Source organism: Aquarana catesbeiana, linkage group LG03 (assembly GCF_042186555.1).
Source record: "Aquarana catesbeiana isolate 2022-GZ linkage group LG03, ASM4218655v1, whole genome shotgun sequence".
Classification (NCBI taxonomy): Eukaryota; Metazoa; Chordata; class Amphibia; order Anura; family Ranidae; genus Aquarana; species Aquarana catesbeiana.
Genome location: NC_133326.1, coordinates 115,235,766 through 115,254,995, shown reverse-complemented (window position 1 = coordinate 115,254,995; position 19,230 = coordinate 115,235,766). Strand labels below are relative to the sequence as shown.

General features: G+C 45.2%; 1 protein-coding gene across 6 annotated transcripts in view; it reads left to right on the top strand.

Moving 5' to 3' along the window:
• SIN3A (SIN3 transcription regulator family member A) overlaps window positions 1-19,230 on the top strand; it is a 112,302-nt gene that overhangs the window by 39,593 nt on the left and 53,479 nt on the right. For all 6 annotated transcript variants that reach the window (XM_073619029.1, XM_073619027.1, XM_073619028.1 and 3 more), the window contains 5 exons: window positions 61-177; window positions 2,574-2,812; window positions 3,088-3,271; window positions 4,013-4,595; window positions 5,748-5,917. In XM_073619029.1, the coding sequence (XP_073475130.1) occupies window positions 61-177; window positions 2,574-2,812; window positions 3,088-3,271; window positions 4,013-4,595; window positions 5,748-5,917 (1,293 nt within the window). The remainder of the gene's footprint in view (window positions 1-60; window positions 178-2,573; window positions 2,813-3,087; window positions 3,272-4,012; window positions 4,596-5,747; window positions 5,918-19,230) is intronic.

Here is a 19,230-nt window from a genome sequence, read left to right as displayed (position 1 = left end):
TTTGTTCTTGGTAGAGAGTAAAGGTGGACGAATTTAAGTGTGTGTTTCCTTCATGCACAGGTTCTGAATGACACATGGGTTTCCTTTCCCTCTTGGTCAGAAGACTCCACCTTTGTTAGTTCTAAAAAGACACAGTATGAAGAGCACATATATCGCTGTGAGGATGAGCGGTTTGAGGTGAGAACACATTTGTTTGCTTATTTTAAATGATTCTTACTACCTTTGTTTAAAACCCCTTCCCGCCGACCGTATGCACATATGCGTACTCGGCTTTCCGAGGTTATACCGGGATGATGCCCGCAGCTGCAGGCATCATCCCGGTACCGTTGTTTACAGCGGGCGATCGGCTACCCGAGTATAACAACCGATGCGGCTAAAAGCCGCTCGGTTGTTATACCGGAGGAGCGGGAGGGGACATCCCCCCCCCCCCCTCCCGCTGCTGTTACCGGGCCTCCCGTGCAATCGGGTGGCCCGGTGTCCAATTGGGTACTTTCGGCGGCTGGGGGCGGGCTGGAACGAAGCTGTGGGCGGCTTCGTTCCAGCCTTCTTGTAAACGCGGAAGCGACGTCATGACGTCACTTCCCGTTTACTCGGCTGCCAATGGCGCCGAATTTAAAAAAGTACACAGTATTCAGAATCGCCGTTTTCGGCGATCTGAATACTTTGAAGTGTAAAGGAGGGATGGGGGGTCTTTTAGACCCCCCATCCCTCCATAAAGAGTACCTGTCACCACCTATTACTGTCACAAGGGATGTTTACATTCCTTGTGACAGCAATAAAAGTAAAAAAAAAAAAAATTTTTTTTAAAACACAATTTATAAAGTAAAAAAATAAATAAAATAAATAAAAAAAAAAAAAAAAAATTTTTTTAAAGTGCCCCTGTCCCCGTGAGCTCGCGCAGCGAAGAAAACGCATACGGAAGTCGCGCACGCATATGTAAACGGTGTTCAAATCACACATGTGAGGTATCGCCGCGATCGTCAGAGCGAGAGCAATAATTCTAGCCCTAGACCTCCTCTGTAACTCAAACCTGGTAACCGTAAAAAAATTTTAAAGCGTCGCCTATGGAAATTCCTAGGTACTGTAGTTTGTCGCCATTCCACGAGTGCGTGCAATTATAAAGGGTGACATGTTTGGTATCTATTTACTCGGCGTAACATCATCTTTCACATTATACAAAAAATTGGGGTAACTTTACTGTTTGGATTTTTTAAAATTTCATGAAAGTGTCCCTTTTCCAAAAATTTGCGTTTAAAACACCGCTGCACAAATACCGTGTGATAAAAAATATTGCAACAATCGCCATTTTATTTTCTAGATTCTCTGCTAAAAAAATATATATAATGTTTGGGTACTCTAAGTAATTTTCTAGCAAAAAATATGGATTTTAACTTGTAAACACCAAATTTCAAAAATAGGCTTAGTCATGAAAGGGTTAAAAGAAGGGATTCTTTTGTTTACTGCATGCAGTGTGGGCTAAAAAAAAAAAAAAAAAATCACAGGGGTCATGTAGTGTTCGAACTACTCTGTCCTAGTTTTTGGCACCTTTTTATTCAAGTGGTTGTAAAGGCTCAAGGTTTTTTTTAACCCTAATGCATTCTCTGCATTAAGGTATAAAACGTTTTTATGTGCAGCTGCCCCCTCCTGAATACTTACCTGAGCCCGATCTTGATCCAGCACTGTGCCAGAAAGCAACAGTGCTGCTCTCTCTCCCTGCACACTGGACTCTGTGAGAGCAGCAGGAGCCATTGGCTCATGTTACTGTTAATCAAATCCAGTGATGAGGGAGCAGGGGTCGGGGCCGAGTCGCACGATGTGTGTCAATGGACGTACACAGTGTGGCTCGAGTGCACCCCTAGCAAGCAGCTTGTTTTGGGGGGGGGGGGGTTACTTGGCTGGAGGGGGAAGAGCCAGAAGTGCCGGCGGGGGGCCAAAGAAGAGGAGGGTTGGGGCTGCTCTGTGCAATACCATTGCATAGAGCAGATAAGTGAATTTTTGTTTTTAAAAAAAAAAAAATCCTTTACAATCACTGATTTGTAGTTTTAAAATGGCATGCCAACGTCTACATGAGGTTTACAGGTTTCTTCCTAGCAAGTTAAAGCTAAACCCTGGGATAAGGAAGTATTGTCTATATACATGTATTTTTACTTCTTGGTGTGCTTTGTGTATTTCTTCCAGAGCTATGCAGTAATCCAGTGCGAAATCTTCCCTCTGTGTGGGAGCTTCCTGGAACAAAGACCGGTCATTGCTGCTCTCACCATGTACAGGGTGACTGGTCTTGTCTTTACCCCTACCTGTAGTTTTTGTATACAGCCTGTAAAGGAAGGGCCTGTTGGGTCCCTCCCACGGTTCTGTTCTCTGCGCAGGCATGGGGTCATTGCCACTTTAACAAGGCAATATCTGGGTTTAAGAAGGCATCTGGTGCACACAGAGTGGATTTATATCTTTATGGCTATTGAATATATTTAAACTAGTTTTTTGTGCCTAGAGGTAAACCATTAACATTGTTCATTCTACTCTTCAATGAAAACTTTTAAGTCTTTGAGTGCTTACAGATCTGTGTGTTTTTTCAGCTGGATGTTGTATTGGAAACCAATCTGGCTACTATAAGAGTACTAGAGTCCATTCAGAAGAAGCTTTCGCGGTTATCTGCGGAGGACCAGGCTAAGTTTCGTTTGGACAACACTTTAGGAGGAACGTCTGAAGTCATACATCGGAAAGCTCTTCAAAGGATATATGCTGACAAGGCTGCTGACATTATAGATGGTCTTAAGAAAAACCCAGCTGTTGCCGTCCCAATTGTATTAAAGAGGTTAGTGCATTATGGGTGATGTGACGGGCAGCGCTCTTTTGCATTAATTTGCGTTGTACATAAATGGTTCAGAATTCTGAGTTTAGTTTATTACTTTCATCTGAGATTCTGGTTTGTATATTTTATTTAAATCCCTTTTATTGGTGTTCACTTTTCTGGTATTTACCCTTTTTTTTTTTTTTTTTTTTTCTTTTTTTCTTACTCATTGCTTTTGAGTTACCTTTTTGTTTGAGTTGCCTCTAACCAATCTTCTAATACCTTTGTGCTGTGTGAAGGTTGAAAATGAAGGAAGAGGAATGGAGGGAAGCACAACGGGGCTTCAATAAGATATGGAGGGAACAGAATGAAAAGTACTACCTGAAATCACTAGACCACCAGGGTATAAACTATAAACAGACTGACACAAAGATTCTCCGCTCGAAGAGTCTGCTAAATGAAATAGAAAGCATCTATGATGAGGTAAGCATATGCTTATTGACCAATGCAAGCTTTGGATTTAGACCTGATTTGCACTACAGTCCATTTAAAATGGTTTCCTATGGAATACGTTTGGTAGTGCAAAATGCAAAAAGCCCTTAAAATGCATAGGTCTGAACCAGGCCTTATCCTGTATTTTCTGCTGGTTTTAGGTGGGGCATTCTGTTTATGGAATACACTTATAAAAATATGCACCAACATACATGTACAAATGTGAAAGTCGCAACAAAACTTATCTTGTGTAAACTAGCACATCAACTCCAAATTCTATTAAGATACCTTTTTGAAAGGAGAACTATTATTAAAAAAAACAATTAAACATTAAATGTGCATAGTTATTTGCCCATATCTGCAATCCTCTGTTTAGAGATAACTTTCCCTAAACTAATTTTGGACTTGTGAAGACTGACCCAAAGCTGCAGCGTGCTCTGGAAATAATTTGACATGCACTTCTGTGCAGCACTGGTCCTTCTGTTCTCAAAAGTTCCTTTCTTAAAAGAGGAGTGGGGGGGGGGGGGGGGGGGGGGCGCGCTTAAAGTGGAACTTCCCTTTTGGGTGGAGTTTCTCTTTAACAGCATGGCTGTAGCTCCTAATTAAAAGGATAAATGTGTAGGTAACATACCATGTACATTTTATGATTCGAGTTTGCCTTTCATTTGAGTGTTTTTAGAGGTGCACAAGAGCTCTGCTCCTTTAATTGCTGTATTCTCTCTTGTCTAATAGCGACAAGAACAAGCATCAGAAGACAATTCTGGAGTCCCCTCAGGACCTCACCTCACATTGATCTATGAGGACAAACAGATACTGGAAGATGCAGCTTCTCTTATCATCCACCATGTAAAACGACAGACTAGTATTCAGAAGGAAGACAAATATAAGATCAAACAGATAGTTTACCATTTCATCCCAGACCTGCTCTTTGCCCAGCGAGGAGAGCTGTCTGATGTTGAGGAGGAAGAAGATGAACAGACAGATGAAACAGAGGATGGGGTTACCAAGAAACACAATGGGGTTGGGGGAGGTGGGGGCAATAGCCCACCAAAAGCTAAGCTGCTGTTTGGAAACTCGGCAGCGCAGAAGTTTAGGGCCATGGAAGACGCTTACAACTTGTTTTATGTTAACAACAACTGGTACATCTTTCTGCGTCTGCACCAGATACTCTGCTCCCGCCTCCTGCGCATTTATAACCAAGCAGAGAAACAGGTGGAAGAGGAGATGAGGGAACGGGAATGGGAAAAAGAGGTACTTGGGCTGAAGAGGGACAAGAATGACAGCCCAGCCATACAATTGAGACTGAAAGAGCCACGTAAGTAACAGTGGGGAAATCAATTAAAGAAAACAAAGTTTGAGATTTCAAGGCTATTAGATAAAAAAAGGTGGCTGATTCGAAGTTCCTCCACTCGCTGTCCCCTGGTTATGCATAGCTTTCCTTTGCTTTCACTCCTAATTTTTTCTAACCACTGTTTTTATGATCCCCAATATGTTAATTATGTTCAACAAACCTGTGACCTGTTTAAAACAATGTTTTTACCACCCCTCTGCTAACTGCTCCCCTTGAAGCTGCAAAAGCAGTAGATGGGGATGTACACATTGCAGTGTGACAAATGATTCCCCCCCCCCCCCCCCGTCAAATGCACATGGATGTGGTGCAGGTTTTTGGCGTGTAAAACAGGTGGTGAGTAAGTGTTCCACTGCCAGTCGGACCTTTTTAAGAGCCTAACTCTAGTGCAAATGAGCCCTTAATGCAGTAAAGATAGGTCACCTCCCTGCCCTCAGTCTGATTGGACAGAGAAGCAGTAGCAGATCAACCTTCACAACTGGTGTTTTTCAATATCTGCCTGGTGTTCAGATCAAAGTACTTAATGATATAAGAAGTAAAGCCTGGTACACACTACTAGGGTGGTGTTTTTTTTTCGATCAATCCAGTGGGTTGAACTAAAAAAACTGACAGATCTAGGCAAAGCCGGTGTACTAACAATCCAACGTCAATACAGTGATCCCCCTCACTGAGCTATTGTGTTCTGACAGGGGGCTCCCGTCCATATGTCTTACTGTACATGTGTAGTGCTTTGAATAGTAGTGGGTAAGAATATTTGAAGGCATATCTAGGTGAGCTTGTCTGCTTGTGTTTTTCATATTTATGTGCCACATTCAGAGTTTGTGTATTTGCTGCTGTAATTGTGATCTATAGACAACAGAATTCCTTCCTGCCTGATAGAGGGTAGTTTGCAAAAACTGGAAAGGTTCCTATGGCAACCTTAGCAAAGTTACGAGTAACTGCTAAATATTATGTACATCTGCTCCTTCGTATTATTGCTGTTCCACATTAGTTGGCTTCACAAATGGCCACCATCCAACAGTAAGATGTTTTCTCGAAGCCATTAGAAATGTGTTTATAGATGCAGTGTAATTTTAATACATATTTTGACAAGTGTGTATTATCCAACTTGTTCTACAGTGGATATAGAGGCTGTGGATTATTACCCAGCTTTCCTAGACATGGTTCGGAACCTGCTGGACGGGAATATGGACTCAAACCAGTATGAAGACTCCCTGCGGGAGATGTTTACCATCCATGCCTTCATTGCCTTTACTATGGATAAACTGATCCAGAGCATAGTCAGGCAGGTGAGTGCTGAAAGAATTGTATTTCTTGTGACATGAACGACTTATGATCACTTATATAAAAACGAGCCCAGACACAAATTAAAATATATCTGACCCCTTACCATGTAAAACAACCCATTCAGTTTAAAATAGAAATGAAAGGCGAAACATTTCTGTGTAGTAACATTGTTTACCTTTTTTTTTTTTTTTTTTTTTTTTTTCCTTTTTAGTGATCACATGACCCCTGTTCTAAGGTGCATTGGGTTTACCATGTGAGCCTTGCTCTGATGGTCATGTCTAGTACTCAACAAAACCCTCTTACAAGCGTCTTGTAATAGAAATGGAGATATGCTTCTGCTCAAATTCAAAATTCTTACGTATGTGTAACACATGAGCAGCTACAGGAGTGTGATCAATAAAGCTTCTGAAGTAACCCTGTGCACACTGCCATATTTGTTTTACATATTTTTTTTTTTTAAACATCATCTATGCCATCGTCCATCAAGTCATTATAGTTTCACAATTTATACACATGGCAAGAACATCGATAAACCAATTTTTTCCCTTTTTTTTTTCTTACCCCCCCCCCAAATTGACCCCTCCTTTCTCACCTACCCCTCCACATACACCTCTTCCTCCAACACTCGCAAACCAACCTACCCTCACACTACAACTATAATCCTACCCATCATCCTTATCACCATATTCTGCAATCAACCATGACCTCCATATTTTTTCAAATTTCTTGTGGTTACCCCTCTTCTTATAAATATACTTCTCTTTACAAATCGCCTCCCTTACTACTTTCACCCATTCTGCTACCGTCGGGGGATCTTTTGCCTGCCACTTCCGTGCAATACGTTTTTTTACCTTGAAACAGACATCTGATTATTGCAATCTGTGTGTCTTTTAATATCCCATTTTCCTCCATCAGGCCCATTAGACAAATCCTGGCCTCCATGCCCATCGACGTCCCAAACACAGAATTTATTTTATCCATTATGCCCTTCTAATATCTATGCAGCTTGGGGCATCGCCAGAACATGTGTACCAAGTCGCCCCTCCCGTCCCCACACCTTTGACACACAGCATCAGGCTTCTTTCCAAACATAAACAGCTTCAAGGGTGTATAATATGACCTATATAATAAATATAGATGAAAACAATCTGTGAAGGAGAGAGGGAGATCCTGGGCCCCAGTGCCAGAACATACTCCCGCTGTCTATCCGACATCGGCCCAACATCTCCCTCCCATTTAATCCTATTTTTATTTTCCACCATTCCTTCCTGACCTGTCACATTTAAACTCCCATACATATCAGAAATTGGACCTTTTGTAGAGCTAGCATTAACCAGCTTCCTAAGAGAGGGCATTTCACACCACTCTGGTTCCTTCCCACTAAATTGTGCATCTAGGGCATGCCTGAGTTGCAGATACCTGTAAAATGATCGGTTGGGAATCGCATATTCTTCCACTAACTCCTGGAATGACTTTAACCTCCCCGCCTTGTATAGCTGTGCCAGACAATGAATACCCTGCCGATCCCATTCCTCTATTATCCCCATTACTTAAAGTTCATTTAAATTTTTATTATCCCATAATGGGGCAAACTCCGAGAAGCCAGCATAACCCAACACATTCTTGACAGTCACCCAACTTTTAACCATTAACTGAGTGGTAGGACACTTGGTACCAAAGGAGTCTGCCTCCATTACCTCTACTATTTTGTCATGGCTAGTATCATTCAACAATAATTTACACCCTGCCCCCCTTTCTCCTGGCCTGTTACTACCTCTCATATACTGCATTTGAGCCGCCAGAAAATAGCACCTCGGGTCCGGCAGTACCATGCCCCCCATCTCTCCCGGCCGACGCAAAGCCTGCAAACTGATCCTTGCCACCCCGTTTTTCCAAATTAACTCTCTAAACACACTGTCCATTTTTTTTAAACCAGTGTTTAGGAATCCACACTGGAGAGTTATGTATTACATATAAAATTTGTGGCAACCAAACCATCTTAATTAAATTGCAGCGACCGAGAAAGGTAGGCGACCCCACACCCGACTTTTCTGTTTTCATTTCTTCATGAGCAGAACCACGTTTCCAGTTATATACTGCCCTGGGTCTTCCGTTATAATAATACCCAGATATCTCTTTTGACTTGCTACTTTAATTTGGGATATTTGTTGTGGGAGTGGATCTATGAGGGGATCTATTGGCAGAAGTACAGATGTTTCCCAGTTAATTGTCAGCCCAGAGAAATAACCAAATTCCTTAACTATACCCATAGCTGCCTTCAGGGAAGCCTGTGTATCCCCCAAGAACAACAAAATGTCATCCGCATACATAGCGACTTTCTCCTCCCCCCTCCTTCTTTTAAAACCCTGTACCTCTTGGGCTGATCTCAAAGCGATAGCCAGTGGCTCCATTGCCAGGGCAAAGAGCAGGGGCGACAAAGGGCACCCCTGTCTCATTCCCCTCCTCAATTGGAACCATTCTGAGCATTCCCCGTTAACCCTAACCTTAGCCCTTGAACCATCATATAATAGACTAAGCTAATGGACAAAGATATGGCCAAATTGAAATTCGGCCAGTACCTTCCTCAAGTAGTGCCACTCAAGACAATCGAAGGCTTTAGCTGCGTCCAATGAAAGGACGACTCTATTGCCACGGTTCTCTATTGGTAATTGCATATTTAGGTACACTCGTCTTATGTTCGTGCTTGTAGATCTATCCGGTATAAAACCGGTTTGGTCTGAGTGTATTACTTTAGAGATTATTTTATTCAGGCTTGTTGCCAAGGCTTTTCGCGTCCGAACATAACAGCGATTATAGGCCTGTATGAGGTCACATCAAGCGGGTTTTTCCCCTCTTTTAACAAACAATTTATTATAGCTTCTGTCATAGATATGGGCAGTTTCCTATCCTCCACAGCTCCGTTAAACACCGCCACAACTTTAGGAAGTAAAACTTCCCCATACTTCTTAAATATTTCTATGGGTAAACCATCAGGGCCCGGTGCTTTCTGATTTGCCATGTCTGCTACTACCCTTTGCAACTCTTCCAGTGTCAATGGGGCGTCCAACATTTCCCTATCCTCTTTTGATAAAGGGGTTATTTTGAGTTTCCCCTTCTACATTTGTTTGTGGCGTGCTATACACGTTTTCAAAATAATTTTTAAATTCTTCTAGTATTTCCGGGGTGGCTTTTTTTAATTGTTCTTTCCTTATCCCCAATTGCTGGTACCGTAGCTGAGGGGGAATTTGCCTTAACAACCAGAGACAGAGCTTTTCCAACTTGTTCACCTTCTCCAAAAAAACTCTGTCTCTGAAATGATTTCTTCCTTTCCATTTTCTCTAAGACCACTCTGCTATAGACTTCTTGATTCTCTACCCACATTTCATAACTAGCTAAGGTTGGGGCCTCCACATATTGCATTTCAGCACTTCTCATACTTTCTTTTGCTTTAATATTTGACCTGTGGTTGCTTCTTAGTATAAGAATTTTTTTTGTATTAGTACACCCCGAAGAAAGGCCTTCAGGGAGTCCCATATTGTCCCCAATGGGGCAGTTCCTAAATTTATAAATTCCGCCAGACCATCCATCCTACCCCCGGCATCCTCAATCTCGAGCCAGAAGGGATTTACTTTCCAATCACCTCTACTATGACCCTCCCAACTTTTATTGAAAAGACTACTGGCGAGTGGTCCGAAATCCCTCTCGGCTCATAAACTATCTCCTCCACTACATTCAGCGCTTCCCCATTACTCAGCACAAGGTCAATTCTAGATAAAGTAGCATGTGTCCTGGAGTGACACGAGTACTGTCTAAGGCTTGATTCACACCTATGCATGTTGCTTTTGCGCGTTTCTGCAGTGTTTTTTTGTGACGCTTACCACGTTTTTGAGCAGCGTTTTTTCTTTCTTTTTTTTTTTTTTTTTTTTTTAAGACTGTATACAGTCTTAAAAGAAAAAAATCCGCAAAAACGCTGTACTTGCGTTTTTGATGCTGGTCCATTAAATTCTATTACATGCAAAACGCTGCATTTTGCATGAAAAAAAGTCCCTGACCCTTTCCAAAAGGGGAGGTACAAAAATGCATTGATGTGAACATGTTCCATAGGAACCCATGTTAAAAAATTCCCATGCATTTCTGCAAAATGCATCAAAAAATGCGTTACTGTGAATGGAGCCTCACTCCCGGGTGCCTCTTCCTCCAGGCATCCACCAACCCTATCTCCTCACAATATTGGAGGAGTGGACCATTAGGAACCACCTCACTAGAGATTTTCGGTGTAAACCTATCTATACAGTTATTCATAGTCATATTAAAGTCTCCTACCACTATAACCGGCACCCCTGGGAAATCTGCTATAAATCTAATTAAGTTAACCAGAATTTCTGTACTAAATGGAGAAGGGATGTAAACGTTGGCTAACACATACTCTAGTTTCAATCATACAAAAAAGAAAAATATACCGTCCATTCTCATCTACCTTACTCTGACTATAGGAAAAAACTAAACCCGAATTTATCAATATGCTCACATCTCTTGAATAGGTGGAATGGTACTGCACCTGATAATTCCTATGCTCCAAGGCCCTGATTGTATCCTTCACCAGGTGTGTCTCCTGCAGACATAGTATTTTAACTCTCCCTACCCCAGCCATAGAGAAAATTGCCTGTTTTTTAGACCTATCCTTTACCCCCTGCACATTCCATGAGCATATTTTAACTTGTTTTTTTAAATCCGGGGATTTACCTCTACCACCTTTTTGATACCCATCATTCTTCAGTCCCCGTCCCCGTTCCCTTTCTCCTCTCAGGATAATCCTCTAACCTATCCCACATTTTCTTGTGCCTAAAATATAAAAACCTTGCCCCTTTAAAGCTTAGTGTTACTCCTATCTGGGCAAACACAAAAACGCCTATATCAGACCATACCACCCCTCTTATCCCCTTGTGCTTCCACACAGCCATGCATCCATTCCTACCCCTTCCGCCCCCCACCCAATTACACATTACCCCCTTGCCCACTTTTGGGCCCAAACTAAGAGCTTCTTTTGTGACCACCATACCCCCCTGAAGTGAGGTTCCAGTGCTTCCCAAACCTAATAAGAGGGAAGCTATCCCCAACATAATCAAAGCTAATATATACCGTATTTATCGGCGTATAACACGCACCCCAATTTAGGAGGGAATTTTAAGGAAAAAAAAACTTTTAGGAGGGAAGTTGAAGGGAAAAAAAACTTACATTTAAATGCCCATCAGTGCAGCCTTGCCCCAGTGCAGCCATGTCAGTGCAGCCTTGTCAGTGCAGCCTTCCCCAGTGTCCAGTGCAGCCTTCCCCAGTGTCCAGTGCAGCCTTCCCCAGTGTCCAGTGCAGCCTTGCAGCTCGCTGAGCTTCAAAATCGCCTACCGCGATTTGAAAATGGCGCTGCCGAAATACACAGAGCCGGTCCTCGGCTCTTCTCGTTCACTTTCGGCTCCACTCGGGATGGGCGTGACGGTGAGCGGAGCTATCCGAACCTAGCCGAGTACACTCGGCTAGGTTCGGGCGGCGCTCGAGTGAAGCCGAAAGTGGCCGAGAAGAGCCGAGGACCGGCACTGTGTATTTTGGCGCCGGCGGCGCCATTTTCAAATCGCGGTCGGCGATTTTTAGATCTGACAGGTCAGGATCGCAGTGGATCAGCGTATAACACGCACCCGCGATTTTCCCCTGATTTTAAGGGGAAAAAAGTGCGTGTTATATGCTGATAAATACGGTATATTTACCCCCCCCCCCCCCCCCTCCCCTATTTGCATATATATAACCAAACATGAGTCCTGAAGAGGAAATTGAGACAAAAAAAAAAGTCCTGGATATTAGACTGAAAAGTCACTGTAAACTACTGATCTCAGGTTCTTTCCCCCCGCTGTAATCTTCCTTCATTCTTCTCTAGCCAAGCTGTTACTTCTATAGGGGCATTAAAGAACCTGACTTCCCCCAGAGCTGTTACTTTATCCCGCACGTCTATGATTAACGCATGATTAATCCTGAGCTGTTGTAGCCTCCGTTTACACTCTACAAACTTAGCTCTTTGTCTCTGTAGCTCAGGGGAAAAGTCTGGGTTTATTGATATCCTTGCACCATTATGCTGTATAATCTTCATCTCTCTTGCTTTCTGGAGGATAGTAACCTTATCTCTAAAATGTAGGAGTTTAAAAATAAGGGGTCTTGGATGCCCCCCCTGAGGACGGGGCCCTGGAGGCAACTCTGTGCGCGCGCTCAATCGCAAAAAAACCTGAAAACGAATCTTTCCCAAATTTCTCTTTAAGCCAGCCTTCCATGAATTCTATAGGATTGTTACCTTCACATCCCTCGGGGAGACCCAGGACCCTTAAGTTCTCTCTACGTAACCTATTTTCCATACTGTCCATTTTCTGCATACATGAATTTAGTTGGTCCCTCATATATGTTACTTCTTGTCTCATTGGATTCACATAATCTTCCAACTGAGTCTTCCCTCAAGGACAGTTGTCCGAGCACAAACCACTTGTACTTCATGTTTTAGGCTGGGTTCACACTGGTGCGACACGACAGCCGTCCTACTTTGGATCCGACTTTGCCCTGCGACATGAAGCCGGCATGTGTCCGACTTTCAATGAACGGGGATCCGACTTGGATCCCCGCCAATGCCGGCACTGTGTTTGGTATGAATCTTTAGGGGGAACTCCGCGCCAAATTTTAAATAAAAAACCGGCATGGGTTCCCCCTCCAGAGGCATACCAGGCCCTTGGGTCTGGTATGGACCTTGAGGGGAACCCCCTACGCCGAAAAAACGGCGTGGGGGGTCGCCCCCAATCCATACCAGACCCTTATCCGAGCACGCAGCCCGGCCGGACAGGAATGGGGGTGGGGACGAGCGAGCGCCCCCCCCCCCCCCCCCCCTCCTGAACCGTACCAGGCCGCATGCCCTCAACATGGGGAGTGGTGCCTTGGGGGAGGGGGCGCGCTGCGGCCCCCCCACCCCAAAGCACCTTGTCCCCATGTTGATGAGGACAAGGGCCTCTTCCCGACAACCCTGGCCGTTGGTTGTCGGGGGTCTGCGGGCGGGGGGCTTATCGGAATCCGGGAGCCCCCTTTAATAAGGGAGCCCCCAGATCCCGGCCCCCCACCCTATGTGAATGAGTATGGGGTACAGCGTACCCCTACCCATTCACCTAGGAAAAAAGTGTCAATTTAAAAAAAAAAAAAACACTACACAGATTTTTAAAGCATTTTATTAGACAGCTCCGGGGGTCTTCTTCCGACTTCGGGGGTCTCTCCGGTTCTTCTCCACGCTCTCCGGATCTTCTGCCGGGCTCCTCCGCTCTCTTCTGCTCTTTTGCCGCTCTTTTGCTAAAGCGGAGGAGCCTGGTCTTCAATCTTCTGCCTTCTGCCTTCTTCTCCTGATGTTGACACGACGCTCTCTGGGGCTAGAATGCTCTCTGTGCGCTCTGCTCTGACTTATATAGGCGGTGACCCCGCCCCCTTATGCCGTCACAGTCCCTGGGCATGCTGGGACTGTGACGTTTTAGGGGGCGGGGTCACCGCCTATATAAGTCAGAGCAGAGCGCACAGAGAGCATTCTTATGCCGTCACAGTCCCAGCATGCCCAGGGACTGTGACGGCATAAGGGGGCGGGGTCACCGCCTATATAAGTCAGAGCAGAGCGCACAGAGAGCATTCTAGCCCCAGAGAGCGTCGTGTCAACATCAGGAGAAGAGGGCAGAAGGCAGAAGATTGAAGACCAGGCTCCTCCGCTTTAGCAAAAGAGCAGAAGAGAGCGGAGGAGCCCGGCAGAAGATCCGGAGAGCGTGGAGAAGAACCGGAGAGACCCCCGAAGTCGGAAGAAGACCCCCGGAGCTGTCTAATAAAATGCTTTAAAAATCTGTGTAGTGTTTTTTTTTAAATTGACACTTTTTTCCTAGGTGAATGGGTAGGGGTACGCTGTACCCCATACTCATTCACATAGGGTGGGGGGCCGGGATCTGGGGGCTCCCTTATTAAAGGGGGCTCCCGGATTCCGATAAGCCCCCCGCCCGCAGACCCCGACAACCAACGGCCAGGGTTGTCGGGAAGAGGCCCTTGTCCTCATCAACATGGGGACAAGGTGCTTTGGGGTGGGGGGGCCGCAGCGCGCCCCCCTCCCCCAAGGCAACAACCCCCCATGTTGAGGGCATGCGGCCTGGTACGGTTCAGGAGGGGGGGGGGCGCTCGCTCGTCCCCACCCCCATTCCTGTCCGGCCGGGCTGCGTGCTCGGATAAGGGTCTGGTATGGATTGGGGGGACCCCCCACGCCGCTTTTTCGGCGTAAGGGGTTCCCCTCAAGTTCCATACCGGACCCAAGGGCCTGGTATGCTCCTGGAGGGGGAACCCATGCCGGATTTTTATCTAAAATTTGGCGCGGAGTTCCCCCTCAAGATGATCTGAGCACAAGTCGCGTGCCGAAGTCGGATCATGTGAGACGGCAATCCGACTTTGATCCGACTTCAATGATAGTCAATAGGGTGAAGTAGGATCAAAGTCGGACCAAAGTAGTACAGGGAGCATTTCTAAAGTCGGAACGACTTGTGTCGGACCAGTTAGGACGGCTCCCATAGGGAAACATTAAATTTCACACGTCATGCGACATGAGCTCCCAATGTCGGAGCGTTTGTCGGACCAGTGTGAACCCAGCCTTAAGGCTAGCAATTCATCTCTAATGCCTTTTAAGCTGGTCAGATAAATCAGATATTGATGACTTACAGCTGTTGACTGCTAGGAAGATATCTTTCAAGGATGGCTCCTTCTCTGCTGCTGAGGCTGCCGCACTAATTCTTTATTTGAGCCAATTTCCCCCTCCAGGGCCATACATGCTACCATGTCTGACGATGTAGCTGTCGCATCTCCCGCTGCTGAGGCTTGGCTTCTCCTCCCAGGGTGACCCGTCTGGTGCTGCGCTCCCCTGATTGGCCACCCTTCTTAGGTGTCTGATTTGGTGTATGTGCAAAGCATTCCAATTTGGCGGTAATTTGGCTGTACAGAGGCACCAGCTCCATCCTGCACCGCCGCCTCCTCCATCCCCCTCTTCCTAGTCATACTGGCACAATCACCTCTGACCCTGACGGGTCTCACATGTCACTGGCGGTCGCTCTATCCCAGGTAAGTGCGCCTCCCTCTCTCACTGGGATAGATGCTGCTGATATTTTACCCGGTAGAGCTACAGGAAAGCGTACAGGCTGCTCACCACTCAGACGCTGGGACCGTCACTCCGTTCAGTGGCACTGTGTTCCGGGTGTCTCAACATCTCCCTCTCCATGCTACACGACTGCGCCAGGCATAGGAGCAGGAGCTAGGTCCGACCGTACCGCAACCTCTCACCTCAACATCCGGTCACGCCCCCGACTTTACTACCACTCGTTTTACATATTTTAAGTAGATATTTGCAAAAAAGGGATTCTTGGTTCATATGTTGCAGGGGTCTCCAAACGTTCTAAACAAAGGGCCAGTTTAATGTTCTTGAGACTTTAGAGGGGCCGGACAGTGGGAGTAGAAAATGTCCTGGCTTTAGAGAGGAAGTGCCCCCACGTTAATGTCCATAAGAGGAATAGTAACTCATTATTGGTGTCAGTAGGAGGAACAGTGCCCCATCATTTGTGTCTGTGGGAGGAATAATGCCCCAAGTGCCAGATAAAGGCCCCAGTTTGGAGACCACTGATATATTGCAATATGTGTTCAAGCAGGCCAACTACATCAAAGTGATCTCCATCCTTGCGCTACTGTTCTTACTGTACAAAATACAGACTGTAGCTCTCCTCCAACTGTGTCTCCCCTTTATTGGCACTATATGTCCCTTTTTAAAGTAGGATATAGGCAAACAAATAAGGATTTAGCATTTTTCATAGTGAAGGGCTAGGGAGGACTCCACTATGATGTAGTTGGCTAGCTTGAGCGTGTATTGCAAAAATATGCACACCGAGAGTAAGGGAATATAGCAGTGTGCACAGGCCCTTTAACCACTTCCTGCCCAGCCTATAGCAGATTGATGGCCGGGAAGTGTTTCTGTTATCCTGACTGGACGTCGTGTGACGTCCAGCAGGATAACATGCTGGCGCCTGCCAGTGGGGGCGCACAGCGCGGAGTGTCAGCCTGACACGCCCGCATCTCCGATCGTGATAAGAAGCCTCTGACAGAGGCTTCTTACCACGTGATCAGCTGTGACCAATCACAGCTGATCATCGTATGAACCAGGAAGTGCCGGTAAACGGCATTTCTTGGTTCGCGCTGACAGGGAGAGCGAACAGCGGCTCTCCCCGTCAGAGGTGGGGTCTGTGCTGATAATCGGCACATTGACTATCAGCACAGCCCCCATCAAATGTACCCATAAGCTGCCAATCGGTGCCCAGTCAGTGCCCCATCATAACCCCCTGCCAGTACCCAATAAGTGCCAATCAGTGTTCATCACAGTGGTGATCAGTGCCCAGCATTAACACCTGTCAGTACCTGCCCAATTAGTGCTGCCCATCAGTGCCATCTATTAGTGTCCATCTATGCCGCCTATCAGTACTTCCTCATCAGTGCCCATTGGTGAAGGAGAAAACAAAAATTTATAACAACGAAGAAAAACTTTATTTTTTTTTCAAAAATGTCGGTCATTTAGCAAAAAATAAAAACCGCAGAGGTGATAAAATACCACCAAAAGAAAGCTCTATTTCTGGGAAGAAAATTATAAAAATTTAGTTTGGGTAGTGTTGTATGACCACGCAATTGTCATTCAAAGTGCGACAGCGCTGAAAGCTCAAAGTTGTCCTGGGCAGGAAGGGGTGAAAGTTCCTGGTATTGAAGTGGTTAAGGACAAATTGAATCTTTGTGTGCAGCAAAGTTCTTGCCAGTTGGATTGTATGCCGCTCATAACTTCTCTCTGGTTTTTACAAGACCTGTACTAGGGAAATAAAGTGTGGTCTTTGTAATGAATTACTAAAGGTAAAAATAATTTTTATATATTTGTTATACATTCGAAATTCATTGCTTTACTGTATCGCGATAGTCCAATTACCCCCATGTCTTTGTGGCAGCCTGGTTGGGGACCAGGCTCCCAATCCCTTTTAAGACCTGTACTAGGGTGATGCTGCCACCCTTTCACTGGTTGATGTCTATTCTATTTTGTTTGCAAAATCCTTGAAAAGAGCTTAAAGTGGTTGTAAAGGCATTAAGATAGAAAGCCGCCTGTGTGTAGCAGCCCCCCTCAACCCCACCCCACCCCCCCCAGCACTCGCCTGATCCCGATCTCTATCCAGCGATGTGCACGAGTAGCTCGGCTGCCTGGCCCATAGCAATCTGCTTGCTGTGAGGGCACTCGACAGGAGGGAGAGGCCAGGAGCGCCAGCGGGGGACCCGAGAAGAGGAGGATGTGGGCTGCTCTGTGCAAAACTATTACACAGAGCAAGGTACGTTTTTAACAGGTTTGTTATTTTTAAAGGGAAAAAAAAGACTTTACAATCACTTTTTATCTGGTTTTTCCTCTATTGGCTCACATATTCGTTCAGACTTCAGGGAATGTTATAATTTTTCCCTATATTAACTATAATGACCTCTGCTTCTAACGATAACAGCACATTTACTACAGTCATTGGATTTAAAAATTCTAAAAATAGCTGCAATTGTTTGCCCATCCCCTATCCCTTTCACTACATTAAGCTAGGGATGTGGTAGTGAATGTGACCAGTCACTTTTTATATCTCCAGCCAGCATGTTGTATTTAAGGATTGTGACATGTTGACCACTGCGCTGAGATTTGATGGGTACGTAGTTACTTACTGGGTACTTGGTCATCATTATTTCACTGGGTCATGGTCAGTGGTTTCTTTCCTGTTATGTCACTGGACTGCACACATCCCACAAGTCAGGGAACTTGTACTGCTGGCTACATTTGTATTAACTTTTTTCTTTGCTGCAGTTGATAGATTTAATTTGTTCTTCTTAAATGAGACATGCGGTGTGTGTTAATACGATTGCATGTGATTCCTGCTGATCCTTTTTATCATTGTGGATGTCTGATAATCTGCAATATTGTCATACTTTAACTGCTTCAGCCCCAGAAGACTTTATCCCCTTCCTGACCACAGCACTTTTTGTGATTCGGCACTGCGTCACTTTAACTGACAATTGCGCGGTTGTGCGATGTTGCACCCAAACAAAATTGACGTCCTTTTTTCCCCACAAATAGAGCTTTCTTTTGGTGGTATTTGATCACCTGCGGTTTTTATTTTTTGCGTTATAAACAAAAAGAGCGTCAATTTTTTACTTTTTGCTATAATATCCCCCAAAAATCTATATATAAAAAAGTTTTCTTCAGTTTAGGCCGATATGTATTCTACATATTTTTGGTAAAAAAAAAAACGCAATGAGCGTAAATTGGTTTGCGCAAAAGTTATAGCGTCTACAAAATATGGGATAGTTTTATGGCATTTTTATTAGTTTTTTTCACTATTAATGGCGGTGATCTGTGATTTTTATCAGGACTGCACCATTATATCAGACAATTTTGACACATTTTTGGAACCATTGGCATTTATACAGCGATCAGTGCTATAAAAATGCATTGGTTACTGTAAAAATGTCACTGGCAGGGAAGGGGTTAACACTAGGGGGCGATCAAGGGGTTAATTGTGTTCCCTGGGAGGTGATTCTAACTGAAGGGGGAGGGGACTGTGTAGGGGAGATGAGATTGCTGTTCATACTCTGTATGAACAGACGATTGGTCTCTTCTCCCCTCAGAGAACCGGAAACTGTATTTACACACACAGAACCCGGTTCTCTGTGTGTCAGCCGTGATCACGGGAGCCCGGCAGTGATCACGACTGCCGGGCACTTGCATCGGCTCCGGGGACGCATAGCGGGTGCACGCCCCTAGTGGCCAGTGCCACAGGGCATGGCGACATTGCATAACGTCGCTTCGCCCAGCCGTGCCATTCTGCCGCAGTACAACTGCGGCTGCTGGTTGGCAAGTGGTTTATAGTTCACCTTCTGAACGTGTTACATGCTACGCCTCCTCATCTCTACACCCCCCCCCCCCTTTCCCTGTGAACACACCTAGGGGCTCCTCTCCCCATACCTGCTGTCACATAGTGCAGGTGTAACTGCATTATTCATTCACATTCTGAACGAATTGTGATAGACTCACCCGGGACAGAGGCTTTTGAAGGGGACTGAATGCTAGCCTCTTGCCTACCTTTGGGTCCTGGCATTTGAGGGAGCTACACGCATTTAGGAAGATATTCTGTTATGTAATGCAAAAGGACATTAATAAGGAGGCCTTGATGGTCCTTGC